Source organism: Toxotes jaculatrix, chromosome 6 (genome assembly GCF_017976425.1).
Source record: "Toxotes jaculatrix isolate fToxJac2 chromosome 6, fToxJac2.pri, whole genome shotgun sequence".
Classification (NCBI taxonomy): Eukaryota; Metazoa; Chordata; class Actinopteri; family Toxotidae; genus Toxotes; species Toxotes jaculatrix.
Window position 1 is genome coordinate 11,016,681 of NC_054399.1, and position 19,644 is coordinate 11,036,324.

The 19,644-nt window shown below is 41.9% G+C and overlaps 1 protein-coding gene across 1 annotated transcript in view; it reads left to right on the top strand.

Moving 5' to 3' along the window:
* The window catches only part of fbn2b (fibrillin 2b), a 66,437-nt gene that overhangs the window by 35,321 nt on the left and 11,472 nt on the right, over positions 1 to 19,644 (top strand). The window contains exons 9-44 of the mRNA XM_041040093.1: positions 644 to 769; positions 5,055 to 5,207; positions 6,323 to 6,556; positions 6,739 to 6,882; positions 7,135 to 7,254; positions 7,431 to 7,556; positions 7,646 to 7,768; positions 8,487 to 8,762; positions 8,887 to 8,940; positions 9,044 to 9,169; positions 9,510 to 9,635; positions 9,858 to 9,977; positions 11,071 to 11,208; positions 11,569 to 11,619; positions 11,836 to 11,961; positions 12,081 to 12,308; positions 12,646 to 12,771; positions 12,890 to 13,018; positions 13,236 to 13,361; positions 13,604 to 13,729; positions 13,870 to 13,992; positions 14,190 to 14,315; positions 14,560 to 14,685; positions 14,985 to 15,107; positions 15,254 to 15,376; positions 15,486 to 15,611; positions 15,717 to 15,839; positions 16,172 to 16,294; positions 16,646 to 16,807; positions 16,973 to 17,041; positions 17,233 to 17,358; positions 17,473 to 17,598; positions 17,752 to 17,901; positions 18,052 to 18,123; positions 18,243 to 18,368; positions 19,127 to 19,252. Coding sequence (XP_040896027.1) covers positions 644 to 769; positions 5,055 to 5,207; positions 6,323 to 6,556; positions 6,739 to 6,882; positions 7,135 to 7,254; positions 7,431 to 7,556; positions 7,646 to 7,768; positions 8,487 to 8,762; positions 8,887 to 8,940; positions 9,044 to 9,169; positions 9,510 to 9,635; positions 9,858 to 9,977; positions 11,071 to 11,208; positions 11,569 to 11,619; positions 11,836 to 11,961; positions 12,081 to 12,308; positions 12,646 to 12,771; positions 12,890 to 13,018; positions 13,236 to 13,361; positions 13,604 to 13,729; positions 13,870 to 13,992; positions 14,190 to 14,315; positions 14,560 to 14,685; positions 14,985 to 15,107; positions 15,254 to 15,376; positions 15,486 to 15,611; positions 15,717 to 15,839; positions 16,172 to 16,294; positions 16,646 to 16,807; positions 16,973 to 17,041; positions 17,233 to 17,358; positions 17,473 to 17,598; positions 17,752 to 17,901; positions 18,052 to 18,123; positions 18,243 to 18,368; positions 19,127 to 19,252 — 4,728 coding nt within the window. The remainder of the gene's footprint in view (positions 1 to 643; positions 770 to 5,054; positions 5,208 to 6,322; positions 6,557 to 6,738; positions 6,883 to 7,134; positions 7,255 to 7,430; positions 7,557 to 7,645; positions 7,769 to 8,486; positions 8,763 to 8,886; positions 8,941 to 9,043; positions 9,170 to 9,509; positions 9,636 to 9,857; positions 9,978 to 11,070; positions 11,209 to 11,568; positions 11,620 to 11,835; positions 11,962 to 12,080; positions 12,309 to 12,645; positions 12,772 to 12,889; positions 13,019 to 13,235; positions 13,362 to 13,603; positions 13,730 to 13,869; positions 13,993 to 14,189; positions 14,316 to 14,559; positions 14,686 to 14,984; positions 15,108 to 15,253; positions 15,377 to 15,485; positions 15,612 to 15,716; positions 15,840 to 16,171; positions 16,295 to 16,645; positions 16,808 to 16,972; positions 17,042 to 17,232; positions 17,359 to 17,472; positions 17,599 to 17,751; positions 17,902 to 18,051; positions 18,124 to 18,242; positions 18,369 to 19,126; positions 19,253 to 19,644) is intronic.

Below are 19,644 nucleotides of genomic sequence, written 5' to 3' on the forward strand. Positions count from 1 at the left end.
TAGATAGCACGTTTGCACTGACAATCAAGCCACATTTTTTTCATACATATGATCTGAAATGTTTTTACATTAAAAGCTGACATGATACCTAAAGTTTTTCTACAAAGCCTTTTTTTACATTTAACACAAGAGCCCAAACTACTCAAATGTTGAATGTTGGGCAATCACAAACATAAGAATAGTTTTGGCTAAACACAATACTATCTTAAACTGGCCAAATTATGATTTAAATCATTAGATGTCTAGTCAAAGAATGAGTAAAGATATTTGGATATTTGGTGCTACAGGCACATTTTGTAATTACACCCTACAATGCAGTTGTAAATGTTTAGTCTTTTAGCAGTTTGCACTGTCATATTCTTCCTGTCATTTACATGTCATGGCTCACAAGCTGAGTTTTAGCCTGAATAGTACACACCACCAGTGAAATAATTCCATTTTGGTAGACTGCAGATCCATTTGGTTAGTTTAATTTTCCCTAAGGGAGAATCTGTTGCTCCAATGCAATAAACTTTTACTGCAGAGTGCTACCGCATCTTTCCAAACAAAGAAATTTTGAACTGATTCTTTGGACGTAAGCACTCAACAGATGTGTCCTGTGATGTGACTAACGGTGTTTCTGATGTAACTGTGTGTGTTTCAGATATTGATGAATGCAGTACCATCCCTGGTGTGTGTGATGGGGGAGAATGTACTAACACTGCTGGCAGCTACGTCTGCACCTGTCCACGAGGCTACATCTCCAGCACAGATGGATCCAGATGTGTGGGTGAGTCTCACAGGCATTACCAGCATTTCTCTCTCTCTCTCATTTGTGTGTTTCCTCACCCCCTGGCTAGCTAAAAGCTTCACATCTGGCTGGTAACTTCCTTCCTGAGTGAGTGGAGTTCTGATGAGTCAAGCTGGCCTGCAGAACTGTGGTCACCATGTGCAGACAAACACACTTGCACGCACTATTTGGCCTTGACAGCATTAATCTACTCTAATGCTAGTGCCCCTCTGACTCATTCACACACACGCTGACACACATACATTGCATACCCAACTGACATGTACCATAAAACACTACCAGGTGTTAATGTATTCCTGAAATCCTCACCCCTCATGGCAGCCACTGTGAAACACAACCAGGTGTTAATATATTATTTCAAGATTTAGCCCCAAAATGGACAGCTCAGGGTCTTTCTGTTTCACCCTATCACCATCAGAGGCACAGTCCAGCTCTCCTCCAGTAAAAGCTCCTGTAGCAAAATAAAACCACTGGATTGGTGTAATTGAAAAGACATGTTTTCTCTAAGTTCCATCTTTCATTAGTTATTTGAACGTTCACAAGTTATTTTCTAGATTTAATGGAACCGATCCTCCATCATCTGTAGAAAATAATGAGCTGCTCTGTTTTGGTTCTGGAAAAAGTGCGAGAGGAAATGGGTTGGGAATAATATAATTCCCAGTTCCCAATTTCCAGACTCACATGTGCCCACATGTGCACATACATAAACAGTGCAGAGGTCGATCTCACAGGTAGTGTGTGAGCTTGGCCGAAGCTTTCTAGCCTTCAGGGTAACAGGCATATGATGTTGTTTAATGGGAAATCAAAGGATACAGAGCAAAGAAGAAAACAAAAGATGACATCACTAACCCCAGCAAGCTGGAAGCAATGCAAGTCTATATGGCCAAAAGTATATGGAGCGAAGCATTACACTCCTATATGTGTTTGCTGAACATCTCATTAAGCCATAAGCATTAATATGCTGGTGTGAAAACATACCCACATCTACCCTGGCTTTTAGAAGATGTTTAAACCTGACTTGGGGGGGTTTGCTCCCGTTCAGCCACAAGTCATTAGTGACTGCAGGCACTTATGTTTGATAAGGTCTTTTTGGCAGGTGGCAATCCAGTTCATCCCAAAGATGCTGGATAAGGATATAGTCAGGGTTCTGTGCAGGCCAGAGTCAGGACCTAACTAAAGTGAAAAAGACCTTCCACAATGTTGGAAGCACGGTATTATTGTATGCTGAATCATCAAGATTTTCCTTAATTGGAACTCAGGTTTACAGCCCAAACCATGAAAAATAGCCCCTTAAGTGCACAAATATATGCAGCCAGGGCTGTCCCCATACTTTTGACCATGTTTGTCTACATGTAGGCACTGGGAATGAAAACTACATGGGAACACAGGAAAGTAATGAAATTAAAAATACCAAAAATAGTTTTTAAAAAAGGGTAAGTAAAAAAAGAGTAAGAAAATCAAAAACAGCCAACATGTGGAAGGAGAAGAGGAAAGAGAGGATGAAGAGGTGATGGAAGATGCAAACTATTCAAATTATTTGGATAGTGTTTTCCTAGACAACCAGGTGGAGCATTGGAGAGAGGAGTGAAAGATAGTCGGGATTATCAGAAATAAAGTACTAGCTGGCAGCCTGCTGTGTTCCTGTGTTGGTGTGTTTGTTGGAACACTGAAGCAGTGTTCCAATCACCCTGACCCGAAAGTTCTCCATCTGTCTGTCTTTATGCGTGGCTATATTTTACTTTCTTCTCCCTCTCCTCTGTCATCCCCTTTCTTCTTCTTTTCCCTGAAGTGATATATCACTCTTTCTCCGTATTTCTCACTTTCTCACTCTATCTTTCTTCTGTAGAAAGCATGGATCACACCAAAAGCTCATTCCCCCAGCTAACAGCTCAGTGATTGATTTACAGTTGAAAGTCTCTCTGTTTACTCTGGAGCTGTGCACATTTTTTGGATCTTTTCTCTTGTTCTGTCTCTTCTGGCTGTTCTGTTTTTGTTTCTTTTTTAACTGTTTATCTCCAACACTGATGCATTCTCACACTTTCACCCTCATCTTACCTTTTCCTCTTGGCCCTTTTTGTTTTAAAATACCTGCACCTCGCTTTCTTTAGTTGTGGTTTCCAGTTGCTCTTCTGCAGCCTGAAGAGAAAGAGAAAAAAGAGAGCAAATAAAACAGGTGCCAGACACAACCCCCATATATCCTTCCTCAATTTCTGTCCCTCTTCCAAAATTGACTAGATTGCAAGGACACAGAAGCAGAGATAAGTAAACTCAAACAAAACCAGACTAGACCAGGCCAGGTCCAAACAGTCTTTTGGATATCCCAGACCATTTATTCAAAGTCACACTAACACACAAACCCAGGCTTGGAAAAAAGAGGCATAACAAACTCTGCTTGTTTCCTCTTCATGTGACTGACACCCTTTGAAGAAATTTCCCATACTGTCTGATCTCTGTGAGAACTTTAAATGTATAAAAGAGAGTGAACTGTTTGTATAGGCCTGATTTCTTGTCTGCTTGCCCTCGTGTTTTAGATGTAGGATGCATGATTTGGTCTGGAAGCTTTACTATGTAACTCTAGGTATATTGCCCTGTGCTTTGTGGGATGTACTGTACCATGGTTGAAGTAGGCCAGTGGGAGCTGTTGGGGGGCCTGACAGTAATCAGAGCCTAACGCGCTGTCACACGGTGGAAGCTGGAAAAAAACAGAAAGACCTGTCCAGTCAGTCAGTCTGTAAAAACACCTCACCAAATGAAAGCATATGCTTGTGTAGTGGAGCAATACTAGCGAGCACACCACAGTCTGGATCCAATTTAAGTCATCATCAACCTCATCAGCAAACCCACACCCCCACCCTCTCTCTCTCTCTCTCTCTCCTTCTCTTCTCCCCTCCTTTCTCCTCCATCATGCCTCCAGCTCAGTTATTCCTTTGGGATGTTTTTGGGTTGTGTTTATGTGTATTTGTGTACATTTATGCATGTATTTGCACAAGCATATGTGTATGTATGCCTTTGACTATGTAAGGAAGTGCATGTCTGTCCGTGTAAGTACAAGTAAATGTGTGTGCGCACTGTACTCTGTGTGCTCCCAGACACAGCACAGCCCCTCATGTTCTATCTAATTGGCAAGAATTGCTCCACATGGAACTGATTAATTCCAGACTGCTGGCTCATTAGTGACTTAATCGACTTGTGCTCCTCCCTTTACCCCCCCCCCCCCCCCCCCCCCCCCGCTTTTTTTCTGTACATGTACTTAAAATACTCTTTCACATATGTCGCCTACTTTCTAAAATAATGCATGTGCATTCTCTCTCTACCATTGTCTTTTTCTTTCTCTTGGTATTTTTCTTAAATGTCCAGGAACCCCCTGTCTCCCCCTCCATTTACTCCTTACACACGCTCTTTGAACCCCAGGCCCCTCTCCTGCCCCACTGACCCTGACCTGCCAAACTGTAACAAATAAGACCCCTTTTTGGAGGCCCTTCAGATGCCTGCAGTTAGTTGAGACCCCAGGCACCCTTTCCCATTGCTAGCCCCTAAAGAAGCTCCCTCCCCAGCCACCATGGAGAAGGAAGGACAACTTACACTACTGCTGACTTTAGAGGGGCGATTACCTGTAACCTTTTCCCATGTATGATACAGTGCTAGCTGCCAATAAATTACTAATGTTGTTACAGAAAGAGTAATTTAACACCAGGCTGAAAAACAGTGTTGCAGCACTGCCCTCTTTGGTCAAAGGTTTAAAATTTGTTGCACCTCTGACCACTCGCACGCCCTGGAGTACTCTCCTACATCACTACAGCAAGTTAAACCTCAGTAGGTCAGCACAAACAAGATTTTTAGTCAGGTAGCAGTTAAGCAAACGCAGCTAATCTAAATAGAATAAAATGATTGTTTTTTTTAGTGTCAAATTATTGTTATATTAAGTTATTATACTTTACTATTATACATTAAACCAGTCATGATGTTTTATTTGGTCTAGCAGTTCTACAAACAGTAGTGTTTATGTGTTTTAACTAGGAGTTTGTTATTTTCATGATCTGCTGAAGGATAACACCTTTAATGATTGCATTACAGTGTTTTATCCTCCCCTTTAACCCTGAGTTATTGTCCCTTAAGGGATGTTTGTCATGGAGCCAGTGGAAACAGGGAACACAGAAACACTCAGACCTTTTTTTTTGCCTTTTGTTATCATCACCTTTTGAGTTTAAACATTTGTTGCTTGTCTAGTCTTTTAATTCTGTCCATGTGTCTCGTCCTCTTTCAGATCAGCGTGTGGGCACCTGTTTCTCCGCTCTGGCTAATGGTCGCTGTGCTGCAGAGCTTAGTGGTCAGTACACCAAGATGCAGTGTTGCTGTGATACAGGACGCTGCTGGGCTCTGGGACAGATCCCTGAGATGTGCCCTGTCAAGGGTTCTGGTGAGTACGTACAAAGACAAGATACTCACACGCCACATGCAACTCATATGAGTTGTTGCTGGTAGGCCTGCGTGTGGCCATGAGCATATGAGTTCATCACCTCATCCATCACCTTCTTCCTCTGGTGACAAAAAAACTGGCAGTCCCCACAATAGTTTGTCTATGATTTGGCATTAGCACAGGTAGTAAATAAAGCCATGGCAGCGTAAATGGTTCACAAGCCAAATGAGTTTAACACGGTAAAGTTAAACTAGACAAGACTGACATTGTTAGAGAGAGGCTGCTTTGAGTTTGTGTATACGTACAACAAGACAGTCCAGAGCATCCACTCAAACTGATGAGCATGATGTCATGAGCACAAACCAAACAGAGAAGGATGGAAAAGATTTGTGTGAAGATAATGACCCATCATCTCTTCAGTCAAGCTGGAATTTGGTAAACTCTTCCTCTGCGTGAGACAGTGTGATCCATAACTGATCTGTGACAGAATGTTCTGTTTCTTTCACTGGCACCACCAAATAAAATGGGTGTGTTTCATTTATTGTGACCGTCAAACTAAATGTAAAAAGTACATACAAACATACTACGCATGTATATTGTAGATTCATAGACACATACATCCAAAAATACATGCGAAGCATACCTATATACATATATAATTCATACGTACAGACAAAGAAACATACAATAGACTTGCTGTAACAAGCCTGCCAAAGTAGAGCAGAACTGATCGTCATGTGCACACATTTTTCTCTTATTACTTGGTCAGGCTTTGCTCCAGTCAAAGCATATTTGAAACCAGTAAAGCTCTTACAGTAGACGGTCAGCTTTTTAACAAACGTCAAGATCATCAAAATTTACTGAAATCTTCCAGGAAACAGTGAGCACATAGACTGTAAGACTTCTAGTGGTTCGGTTGATCTGAAGCGCTTTTGAGTCTGAATCACTGTGTACATTCCACATAAACTGTTTAAACACAAAATCTTTGTTGGCAGAACTTGAGAGCTGATAAATATATTTCACCCCAGTTTCATCTGGCTGGTAACAAATGAAACATAACCTACAGCGGTTTGCATCCACTGACTTGCTCCCTGTGATCTCTGTTCCTCTTATAGACGAGTTCAGGCGTCTGTGTATTGTGGGTGTCCCCCAGGGACACGGTTTCCCTCATGGCTACCCCAATGGACACTTCCCCAGCAATGGTAATGGGTTCAACTATGGTCACAAGTTCCCCAGTGTACCTAACGGCAATGGTAATGGAGGCACTGGTGGCAACACTGGAGGAAGCTTTGGAGGGAATGGAGGAGGCTTTGGAGGCAACGGAGGACTTCTGACCCACCCAAACATAGGTGAGTCTTTCTGTGGATCTCAATAGGTCTGTTAAGTGACATTAGACAAAACTGTTCATTCTGCAAGTTGGAAACTTGCAGCATTGAGCTCCTTGATCTGGATAAGTATTTCTGTGTTGTATTGTTATTCGCCTGATTTTTTTTGGGTGGGGGGGGTAATCCCTCTGTATGTGTATTCTCAGGTACTGTTTCTGTGAACGACTCCATTGATGTGTGCAAACATTTTACCAACCTCTGTCTTAATGGACGCTGCATTACCACACCCCCAAGCTACCGCTGTGAATGCAACATGGGCTACAAACAGGATGTTCGTGGGGAGTGTATTGGTAAGAAATGTGCTCACACAATTATATACTTTACATGTAATGTCATTCAGTTCTTATGGCTCTCTATGAGCCATATAGTCAGACACAGTGACTATGTGATAGTGCCAGAGTTAGTAGTATGCACTGCACTGCCATCTCCTGCCGATTTATGGAACTTAATTCAAGTGTAGGTTGATGTTTGCAGGAGAAATCTGCTAAAATGTGAATTGTCCTCTTTATGTTCAGTATTTAAACCCATTTTTCTTTCTCTAGATGTGGATGAGTGTGTGAGTAATCCATGTATCAATGGAGACTGTGTCAATACACCTGGATCGTACCACTGCAAGTGCCATGAGGGCTTCCAGGCAAAACCTACCAAACAAGCCTGTGTTGGTATGTCTGACTTTCAACCTGTTTTCCTGTAATCAATATTTTTCTTTTCTAAAGCTAATTTAGTATGCACATATCACTAAAATGGTTTAAAAACATTTGACTTAAACGTTGGTGCCCAATTTAGTATGATTTGCGTTGTGAAGACAAGTAACCAAGCCTTGCTCTCCTCTCTTTAGACATTGATGAGTGTATTGTGAATGGAGTAATGTGTCGCAACGGCCGCTGTGTCAACACTGAGGGAAGCTTTCAATGTATCTGTAATGCTGGCTTTGAGCTCACTCCAGATGGAAAGAACTGTATTGGTAAGAACCCAGCACAAAAACAGGTTGAACTTCACATGAACTTTCACCTTTAGAAACTTTACCTAATTCCTATTCTCTTGCCCCTCCAGATCACGATGAGTGCGCCACCACCAACATGTGTCTCAACGGCATGTGTATCAATGAGGATGGCAGCTTTAAGTGCATCTGCAAGCCTGGCTTTGCACTAGCACCTAATGGACGCTACTGTAACGGTATCTATGATTTATAACATACAAACGTGGACTTCAAAACTTGGGTTAGAGTCAAACAGACTGCTTCGGAATAATGTTGACAGATTTGGTGTTCTTTGAAATCCTGCAGATCCCCATTTGAACCCATTTCTGCACAGTTTTGTTGCAAAAGTCAGACTTTTTGAAACATCCCCAAGATGCTATTAGGCACAGACCAGAAAAAGATAGACAGATTGATTTATGAGTCTCTGTTGAGAGATTTTGTCTGGAAGGGTAGCTGTCATTCCATTGCGGTCACACAATAACACAGACAGTACAGGTGCATATTCCAAATATACACATATCAGTCTAGATAATACTAACTCCCCATGACCTGATTCCTCATTATGCACTCTGTGAATTTTTTTTTAAATAGAGTATTCAAAATTTAATACACAGAGGACAATTTACAGATGGACTAATCTTAAGGGAGTCGTTCTGTTTATGACTGAAATATTGTGAGCTTTTTATCCTTTTATTTTGTAATGTTTCTTATTAGTTAGTTGTGAGATCGATATAATCTTATGAAACACTGACTTACATAAGCCAAGATGGTTGAAATGTGGTTTGTAGACAATTTCTTATAGCAACTGCATGTCAGACATTTGGAATAATAAAATGTCTTCACATCCTTTGCATATTTACTTCCTCAAGTAATATGGAGGAATTCTTTATTAATAATCTGTCCTCTCTTCATCAGACATTGATGAGTGTCAGACACCTGGCATTTGTATGAATGGCCGCTGCATCAACTCTGAGGGCTCTTTCCGCTGCGAGTGTCCACCTGGTCTGGCTATTGATGTAGATGGGAGAGTGTGTGTGGACACACACATGAGGACCACCTGCTACGGTGCCATAAAGATGGGCACATGCTCTCGTCCATTCCCTGGTGCAGTGACCAAGTCTGAGTGCTGCTGTGCCAATCCTGAACATGGCTTTGGAGAGCCTTGCCAACCTTGCCCCTCCAGAAACTCAGGTATCATCTCAGATTTGCTTTAGACTGTTTGTCTAAAATCTTTGTTATTTTGTCATTTTGTTTAAGTAAAAAAAAAAGAAAAAGAAAAATTTATGTCCAAATATGTTTTCCTCTTACCTTTCAGCTGAGTTCCAGGCTGTGTGCAGCAGTGGCATTGGCATCACAGCTGATGGCAGAGGTGAGTATGTTGCTCAGGAGTGTGAATTTTTCTGTGGAGTTGTTAAGAAACACTTGTGTTAGTATTTATCTACATCTGCTGGATAATACTTCTCATCTCCTAGACATCAATGAGTGTGCCCTGGACCCAGACATTTGTCAGAACGGCATTTGTGAGAACCTGAGAGGAAGCTACCGCTGTATCTGTAACATCGGCTATGAGTCCGACACCAGTGGCAAGAACTGTGTTGGTGAGTCATTGTGGAATGGACTGTGTTTGTAATTTTAATGACAGCATGAATAAAAAAAAAAAAACACACAGTAAACCCCTCAGTGCAAAGTTAGCCATGTATCTGTTTTAAAGTGAACCTATGTGCTTTTTTGTTAATACTGGTCACTGTGGTCAAAAGTTAAAATTATAGAGTAAAGGTAAAGACCAAGAAAATAGTGTAACAGTGCCATGAAGTAGAGAAAAGTCAGCAGGCCAGCCAGTTCACTCAGTAATTAGGAAATTACATAAATACACATTACTCCTGACTGTTTTCTGAATTTATGCAGCAGTGATCATGTTAACGTCTTTTCTCCCTTCAGACATCAATGAGTGTCTGGTGAACCGTCTGCTCTGTGACAATGGTCTCTGCAGAAACACTCCCGGGTCCTACACCTGCTCCTGTCCTAAAGGATTTGTCTTCAAACCTGATTCAGAGACTTGCGAAGGTGAGCACTCACTCACACACACAGAGTCATGTGTTTGCTCTGCCTCCTATCCTCGTGCTCCGTCGTTTTTACCAACAATTAAGGCCATTATAAGGTGACATTATTACCAGATGTGTTGCATTTAGTTTCAAATGAGCACATGGCTCATGGAAAGAAGACACACTTTAAATTTGAATTAGCCTCTAGGCCCTCACCTCAGGTGTTTGTTTGCACGTGTTTCAGATATCAACGAATGCGAGTCCAGCCCGTGCATCAATGGAGTGTGTCGCAACGTGGCTGGGTCCTTCAACTGCGAGTGCGCCCATGGTAGCAAGCTGGACTCCACCAACACCATCTGCGTGGGTAAGACATCTGTCCCAAATGACGTAAATTAGAGCAGCACCACAGGGTCCTAAAAACAGCTTGTGTGAGATAATGATTGCATACTGAGACATGAGTGTCAGTGGGAAATAATTGGTGCAAGAATCTTTTTGTCTAATCATTTTAATCAGGGTTTACACTTCACTTTGGTAAACAAACACTGAGGTGGATTAGGTTTCCAGGAGCCATCCAGAAATGTTATCATTCTCAGATGTTGGGTAAAATGGCACAGACAGATGATTTATTAGATAAATACTTTCATGCATGGCCTTGGTTCACATGGAGATTGCTCTACTTCATAGAGATCCACCACAGATTCAGAATGACATGTGGTATGTAAGACTCTCTGCTGAGGTTTGTTACTTTTGGGAAATCATTTGCAGAAAGCTACATGTAAATACAGAATACAGATGTTATTGTAAGTGAAAGGGAGAATGAGTCATTTAAAAAAATACTCATACATATTGCATGAGCTGGCCCTGTCAGAGGTCTTCAGATTCCTCTGGTTTGGTTCGTTTCTGTTTTATATTTTAGAGCCCATCGCTCAGCTGGGAAGAAAAGGAAAGTAAATTGTGGTTTTGTGTTTGGGTGGCCTTGTGGTTTTGAAGAAAAGGTGTCACTGTTATGAGTGTATGCTCTTCCAGCTCATTAGGAATGCAATAGCATAGGATTAAATGTAATGATGCATGGGCTGTACGCTGCTCAATCTGTAGCCACAAACGCAAGTTTTATGGCAGTAAAGAGAGTTAAATGTGACGTGTTCACTGTTATTGTGGTGAGTTTTGTTGCCATAGTTAAAGGTCACCTGCGGAGATTTTGACCACTAGCGATGCCATGAAGCGTTGTTTTGATGAGCTGATCTGTTTTGTTTGTATTTTGTGCTCTATTGGCACATGCACAAGGAAAACATAAAAAAAAAACAGATTTGGCAATTGTTTTATGTGGAAGGAAATGCACTCAATACCTTTGTTAGGCCTCAAGGATACACAAAATCTGTTTTGGTCGGAAATGCTGAAAGAAAACTCCACAGGGAACCGTTAATCAAGTCTTCTCTGCTGTTACTTCGGCTCCACAGATACTATGAAGAGTACGTGCTGGCTGACAATACAGGACAACCGCTGTGAAGTCAACATCAACGGAGCCACATTGAAGTCTGAGTGCTGCTCCACACTGGGAGCTGCCTGGGGCAGCCCCTGCGATCCCTGCGAGATCGGTCAGTTCAAACACACAGATACATTCAGAAGATATGCTTTTTTAAAAAGGCTGATATCAATGTTTTTAATTAAAACAACTAAGGTTTCGTGCCAAGGTGTGCCAAAAATTCCTCAGGGAAGAAGCAGATCAAGGGGAAGGCTATTTTTCAATTACTGACTCAACATACAATGAATTAATAATCCATGAGCACCAAAATCAAGAAGAAAATAAAACATTATTTTCATTTCATTCATTTTCTGGCAGTTTTGGTCTGATAGAGAGTGCTGCCATACTGTGAACATAACTGAAACGTATGCTCTACATACAAATGCTCAAACATAAAATGTTTTTATCATATCTCTCCTCTCATGCTCCTCAGACACGGCCTGTTCTCGAGGATTTGCTCGTATGAAGGGCCTTGTCTGTGAAGGTAAGAACATTTGATAACGTAATGAGCAGTAAAAGACCTAGAGCCCTCTGCTTATCCACCATCAACACCCATGAGGTCATTTTGTCTTTTTGTCCTTCTAATGTACCGTAATATTCTCCCTGGAGATTTATTTTTGAAAAAGACATTTGTTAGTGTGTGTGTTTGTGTGTGTTTCACCTTGTAATCATGGTTCTTAAAATGTCGCTCTCCATGTAGACATTAATGAGTGTGAGGTGTTCCCTGGAGTCTGTACAAATGGCCGGTGTGTCAACACCCAGGGCTCGTTCCGCTGCGAGTGTGCTGAGGGTCTCACCTTGGACAGCACTGGCCGCACATGTGTGGGTAAGAGACCTGCAGAACAAAGAGAAGAAACTGTTATTTCTCATAGCTATCAACTCGCTTCAATGGAAGGCCAAAACAGAGGTAACTTGTGTTTTTTATTTTATAACCAACTTTTCTAGATATGCGTAGTGAGCAGTGCTACTTGAAGTGGCATGAGGATGAGTGTGGTGAGCCTCTGCCAGGGAGATATCGTGTGGACATGTGCTGCTGTTCAGTGGGTGCTGCCTGGGGTGTCGACTGTGAAGAGTGTCCCAAACCAGGTACACCTGAGTACAAAGCCATCTGCCCCAGAGGGACCGGCTTTGCCAACAGAGGAGATATTCTGACCGGCAGGCCGTTTTACAAAGGTACTTGGATTCTTAACTTATTGCACAAAAACCACTGTGATCTAGACTCAGTGTAGAGATGGTTGCATACTATATCACCACAAAGATCAGATCTGAATGCTACATTATTCAGTGATCCTGTGAAAAGCACAAAAATGGACAAAGAAGAAATTCTCTTAGCATTTGTAACAGTTATACTCATGCAAGATACATGGAAATACATTATTTTGACTACAGCATGGTTATTTGTAGCTTAGGCTATTCATACAATCACGCTGAAACTGCAGCAAAGTTATGAACATTTTGCAACACCAATTCAGGGCAATGTGAGTACTAATAACCTTTGTCTTTCTCTCAGATGTGAATGAGTGCAAGGTGTTCCAAAGTCTGTGTACTCATGGAACTTGCCGAAATACCATTGGCAGTTTCAAATGCCGCTGCAACAATGGCTTCGCTTTGACTGCTGAAGAGAGGAACTGCACAGGTACGAGAGAGGGTGCAGAGGGAGGGAAATAGACTATAATTGACTATAAATGAAATATTTCTGTTACACCTTGTGAACACTTAACAAGCTTTCTGTTATTAATGTTTTCATGTCTCAGACATCGATGAGTGTCGCATCTCCCCTGACTTATGTGGTCACGGTACCTGCGTCAACACACCTGGCAGCTTTGAGTGTGAGTGCTTTGATGGCTATGAGAGCGGCTTCATGATGATGAAGAACTGCATGGGTGAGTTGGAACCGCATTCATACGCACAAATGTACAATTTCATATGAAACACTCCATTTGAATTCATGTCCACCACGTGAAATCACAGTCCAGTTCAATTTCCTTTCACTTCTCTGTCCTTTCCTTGCTCTTTCCTTTTTTTAAATAATTTTTATTCCTCCCTCTTCATCCCTGCTTCCATCTCTCTCTCTCTCTCTCTCTCTCTCTCCATTGGCAGACATTGACGAGTGTGAGAGAAACCCCCTATTGTGTCATGGAGGAACCTGTCTGAACACAGAGGGGAGTTATGAGTGTGAATGTCCCACTGGATACTCTCTCAGCAACGATGGCTCTGCCTGTGAAGGTTGGTCGTATTTCATAGAGCATACACACATCTGTGCATTCACACACTGGATGTTATCCAGGCACACTGGATGTTGTGAATCATTCTCAGCACATCCAAATCGATTCTTAAAGCTTGTGCACTCATCAGTCACATCCAGAAAAATAGGTTCACACAGTAAAACTTGCTTCTCTTGTTGATCTTTTTATATTACAATACATTTTATGTCGTGAATAATTCTTTATATTTGTTTGCTGGTTCAGATGTGAATGAGTGCCAGCTGAGTGACAACTTGTGCAAGAACGGCCAGTGTGTCAACATGCCAGGAACCTACCAATGCACCTGTGACACTGGTTACCAGGCCACACCAGACCGACAGGGCTGCGTTGGTAAGTGGAAAAACATAACAGACAGAAAACTGTTGACAATCGACCTTGTAGCATATTTAACTTATGATGAGTCTGACGCTGTTTTCACTGAGCCTGAGAGATCCGAATGTCTAAACTGTAACTGTGACCTCTCTTTGCAGATATTGATGAATGTACTATTATGAATGGAGGCTGTGAGACGCACTGCACCAACTCAGAGGGCAGCTACGAGTGCAGCTGCAGTGAGGGCTACGCTCTCATGCCTGATCTCAGGACCTGTGCAGGTAATAAAACACAGGAGATGCACATTATATCTGTATTTCAGTCAATTCTTTACTCAGAAAAACAAGTATTATAAAAAGTTTGATGATAGTCTGCTATATGAAGATAATCTTTGAAATATTAATGATATTTTTCTATCAGGTCTACATGGTGTAGCCACCTATATCACTCTAAGATGTATTTCTGTGGTTCTTACTAGATATTGATGAGTGTGAGGAGACGCCAGACATCTGTGATGGCGGCCAGTGCACCAACATTCCCGGGGAATATCGCTGTCTGTGTTACGATGGCTTCATGGCGTCCATGGACATGAGGACCTGTATCGGTGAGAAGAGAAACACATGCTGGCATCATTATCTTTTCACATTTGTCTGTCTTTAAACTTCTTTCCCTCTTTTGTATTTTTATTTTCTTCTGTCCTCCATATTCATTTATTTATTCCATCTCTGACCTGATATTTTCTTTTTGCTCATCTGGGGACTTTCTCTGTCAGTCTCACTATCTGTCGTTAAGCATTAAGGCCAGAACATTCACATATTATCTTTGTCTGTCTGTCCCTGTCTGCCCAGATGTGAACGAGTGTGATTTGAACCCAAACATCTGTCTCCACGGCGACTGTGAGAACACCAAAGGCTCCTTCATCTGCCACTGTCAGCTGGGATACTTTGTCAAGAAGGGGTCTACAGGCTGCACAGGTGCGCACACACAGACACTCACACACATACAAATATCAGGGGCTGAGCTGTCGCTGAGATGTCTGGGCCTGTTTGGGCCTCCATAACTGGAGATACAGAACAGGGTTAAAACTACTGGGGTTAGTAAGGAGAAAAGTTGCAATGTCATTAAACAAAAGAGAATTTCACTCCAACAAACTAAAATATTATATTCTTTTGTTACTTGTTTTTGCACAGGATGTTACAAGAAAATAACTAGAACCAAAACCAGTTTTACTGTGTGTGTGTTTATTGGCTGATTTATCTCTACATCCCTGCAGATACTGATGAGTGTGAGATTGGGGCTCATAACTGCGACATGCATGCTGCCTGCATCAACGTCCCTGGAAGCTTTAAATGTCGCTGTCGAGACGGCTGGGTGGGAGACGGCATCAAGTGTGAGGGTGAGTACATGTTGAGAATATCTCAGCTGTAATGTGATCTGAAGACAACAGTTTTGCCGTGCAAGGCTGGTTCACCCTAGAATATTTGATTTTGTGATTGCGTTGATTCTCCTCTCAAATTTTTATTTCTCTCACTCTGCCTGTAGATCAGGATGAGTGCTCTGCAGAGGACCACAACTGTAATCCCAACGCAGACTGTGTCAACACACCAGGATCCTACAGGTGTACATGCAAGGAGGGCTTTATTGGAGACGGTTTTTCATGTTCTGGTAAGGCTGTCAAAACTTCCTCAGTAAATCCTAACTGATAGTATTTACTGTGTGTGCAGTGATGTTCATGCCCAGAGATTTTCTAATGCAATGATCTGATGTGTTTCAGACATGGATGAGTGTGCAGACAATGTGAACCTGTGTGAGAACGGCCAGTGTCTGAACGCTCCTGGTGGCTACCGCTGCGAGTGTGAGATGGGCTTCACACCTACAGAAGACAGCAAAGCCTGTCAAGGTGCTGCGCTCATTCTGTCACATTTTATTCTCTCCTTTCTTTCTACTTTTTTCATTGAGATATTGTGACTAACATTTTTCCCTCTCTCTGTCGTCTTTGCCACAGACATTGATGAGTGTAATTTCCAAAACATCTGTGTGTTTGGAGCGTGCCAGAACCTTCCAGGGATGTTCCGCTGTGTGTGTGATGATGGTTACGAACTGGACCGCAGTGGAGGAAACTGCACCGGTCAGTGTAGCGCTTCAGTAACTCTGTCTCTAAAATCACACAGTGCAGAGAAAGAACAGACTCAAAAAACTTGGCTGAGCATCTTTGTCAATAGTAGTATTCATTCATGCATCATGTTTCCATTCAAAATTCATAGATCAAAGATATTTGAGCTATGCAAAGATGTATCAACTTTAGTCATTTGTTTATCCCCTTCATTCACTTTCAGTTAGCTGCATAAATAAAAATTTGAACAATTAGGAGAAGAAAAAGGTATTTTTTCTATACATTCAGAGATGTTTATCACCTGGTGTGTTTTGCTGAACTTGTGTGTGTTTCACTGCATACTGCAGACATCAACGAGTGTGCGGACCCTGTGAACTGCATCAACGGACTGTGTGTAAACACTCCAGGGAGCTACCTGTGTAACTGCCCAGCTGATTTTGAGCTCAACCCCACTGGAGTGGGTTGCGTGGGTGAGTCACACAAATTTAACGAATAAGAAGCTTTGAAGAAAACCAAATTGTCCTGCATGAATGATAAAGCGTGCGACGAGAGATAAATTAATGAATGACATTTAGAAATTTAGTTTAGACTGGCGGCGGTTATGCTTCAGACATTTAACCGTAGCAGGTTAAAAGCCAATTAGAATAATCTTCGTACATCAGTGGCAACTGTGGCTTCAAAATTTTTATCTGACAAATTACACTTGAGTTAAAAAATGTCTAACTGCAAGCCAGCCAAACCATTGCTAATTTCATTTGTGGAGTCACACAACATCCTGTTACATAAAAATGTCTCTATGAGTGAATATGTATCTTCCTCAGACACCCGTGTTGGAAACTGCTTCCTGGATATCTTTGCACGTGGTGATGGAGGAATCTCCTGCAGCGCAGAGATTGGAGTCGGAGTGACCCGAGCGTCCTGTTGCTGTTCCCTGGGAGGAGCCTGGGGAAACCCCTGTGAACTGTGCCCTGCCCCCAACTCCAGTATGTACCACAGAACCACATTTACTGCAAACATGCACATACACATGTTACAGTTGAAATGCTTAAAATTTATTTATTAGTTTTTATGACTACTTTTTACTTTTTATGATTTTTTTTTGTGTGAAGTCACACTCACATGCTTTAACTACTCTGTCTTATCTTTAGCGGAGTATAAGACTCTTTGTCCAGGAGGAGAGGGATTCAGACCCAACCCCATCACCGTTATCCTTGAAGGTAAATCATCAAGCTTTCTGTGTTTACCAGTTCTGCATTGAATAAAAAAAGGCAATTGTAGCTACAGCCAGTGTAAGAGCAAAACACAAAACTTTGCCCTCTGTTTTAGAATTTAAATCTACCATACAATTTAATATAAAATCAATACATCAGTGACATCTGTGGAGCTAACCATTTTAATTATTTTCTAGATATTGATGAGTGCCAGGAGCTGCCAGGTCTCTGCCAGGGTGGAAACTGTGTTAACACCTTTGGCAGTTTCCAGTGTGAGTGTCCAGCAGGCTATTATCTCAATGAGGAGACGCGCATCTGTGAGGGTAAGGACTGGAAGACAAATTTCACTGAATTTTGTCTTTTGACAAAAAAGAATGTTGTCACTGTGCCCTTACTTAATTTTTTTTCATTATCTCTCATCATATCCTTAAATGTAGATATTGATGAGTGCACAACTCACATTGGGATCTGTGGACCCGGTACCTGCTACAACACTCTGGGCAACTACACCTGTGTGTGTCCACCTGAATACATGCAAGTCAATGGAGGAAACAACTGCATGGGTGAGTGGGAGAGACTTCTCTTTGCTTTGACAAGAAGATATTCTCTGTTTCTACTAAAAGGGAACTTAGAACGTCATTACAGTTCTAAAAGTTAAACACTTTTGATGTGCAGTTACTTTTTTTGGACTGTCTTCCATCCTTCTTGTAATACAGACATGAGGAAGAGTGTGTGTTACCGTAACTTCAATGACACATGCGAGAACGAGCTGTCCTTCAATATGACCAAGAAGATGTGCTGCTGTGCCTACAACGTGGGAAAAGCCTGGAATAAGCCATGCGAGGCTTGTCCTACTCCCGCTACCTGTGAGTGTCGATAAAACATTTCAACCATGAAACACTGACACTGAAAGGATCCAACCGCTTCAAAATAACATACACTGGCACAACTGTTTATACATTACCGCATGACTACTTTTTACTGCATCCGCTGAGTCTCTGTCCTGACTCTTTCAGCTGAGTACCAGTTACTGTGTGGAAACCAGGCTCCTGGCTTCATCATCGACATCCACACCGGCAAACCCATAGGTAAGGTCACTACAAGGTCAACACTGGCAGTCAGTCAGAGTACCTTCAAGTTCAAACCGAGCTGAGCACATTATACAGCATGCATTATTTTTTATGTTCTCTGTTGCTGTTGTGTGCAGACATTGATGAGTGTAGGGAGATCCCAGGAATCTGCGCCAATGGAGTGTGTATAAACCAGATTGGGAGCTTCCGCTGTGAATGTCCAATGGGCTTCAGCTACAACAACATACTGCTTATTTGCGAAGGTAAAACTCAGGCCACTCACATAACTTTTTCCTTTGTTTCAGTTTTCCTTTTTCTTCCTTGTGTCTCCTTTAAAAACCTATGAACTGAAAAGTAATTTTTATCCAGTTACAGTTAGTTATCCAGTTACAATTACAGTTAGTAACATGCACATGGTGGTGTTTCACAGAGTTCCTGCTCTTTTGTTTTTTTCTGTTTTCCGTGTCTCACTCTCTCTACTCAGACAAATATGCACATACACACACTTTTACCTCAGCGCACTGCATCTCCTCTTTTGACCCTGCTGCTGAATCACTGCGCTTATGTGTCACTTATATAGTACACAGTATATACTTGCTGCTGCCAAGAACACTTATTGCCATTTCTACACTATATCACACCAACACACACACACACACACACACACACACACACACACACACACAGATTCATACACATATAAAAAAACATAAATACAGATACACTCACTCACTAGACGAGAGGCACTTTTACAAGCAGTCCACTCAGCAGAGATACTGCTGGCTGTACCCATATGAATTATGTCCTTGTAAAGACAAGCATAGTGGCTCTGAATGGGAGCACCTGCCAGGACCTTCAATCATCCAGAACCTGCCAGCGAATGTCTAAACTGTTCCAGAGCCAAAATGGCACTGTCGTGTTTTCTCTCCTGCTGTCCACAAGCTGACAGTCTGTTCTGACCAGACAGTTATAGAGCCTGTGATTGATCTCTACTGCTTCTTTCTTTCTTCTTCCCCCATAGATATTGATGAGTGTAACAGCGGGGACAACCTGTGCCAACGTAACGCCAACTGTATCAATATTCCAGGCAGCTACCGCTGCGAGTGCTCGCCAGGCTTCAAACTGTCCCCCAGCGGGGCCTGTTTGGGTGAGTCCAGCCTGCCTGACAGGTCTTGTGGAAGTTTCCTATCTTAATATACCAAGGAGGAGGACAGACAGGCTGATTGTGTAGATTTGTGAGGAAGTGTGGCAGGGGCAGAGAAAACTATTAGCATTTGCATTTACTCAACAGTGAGAAAGCTGCTCAGATATTTAAGTTCATATTGGCTGTTTACTTAACAGAAGTTTATGAAGGGACTGTATGTGAAGTTAGGTTAATATAATGTGTACAACATTACTGCTTAAAGTGTTAGTTGAGTGACAAAAGTCCTTAACATTTTTGATAACCAAACCATTATTTAAGCCATGAATCAAAGAAAACAATGCAAACATTTGTTTTCTGTTTTGTGTGATTGGAAATTAAATATCATTGTGTTTGGG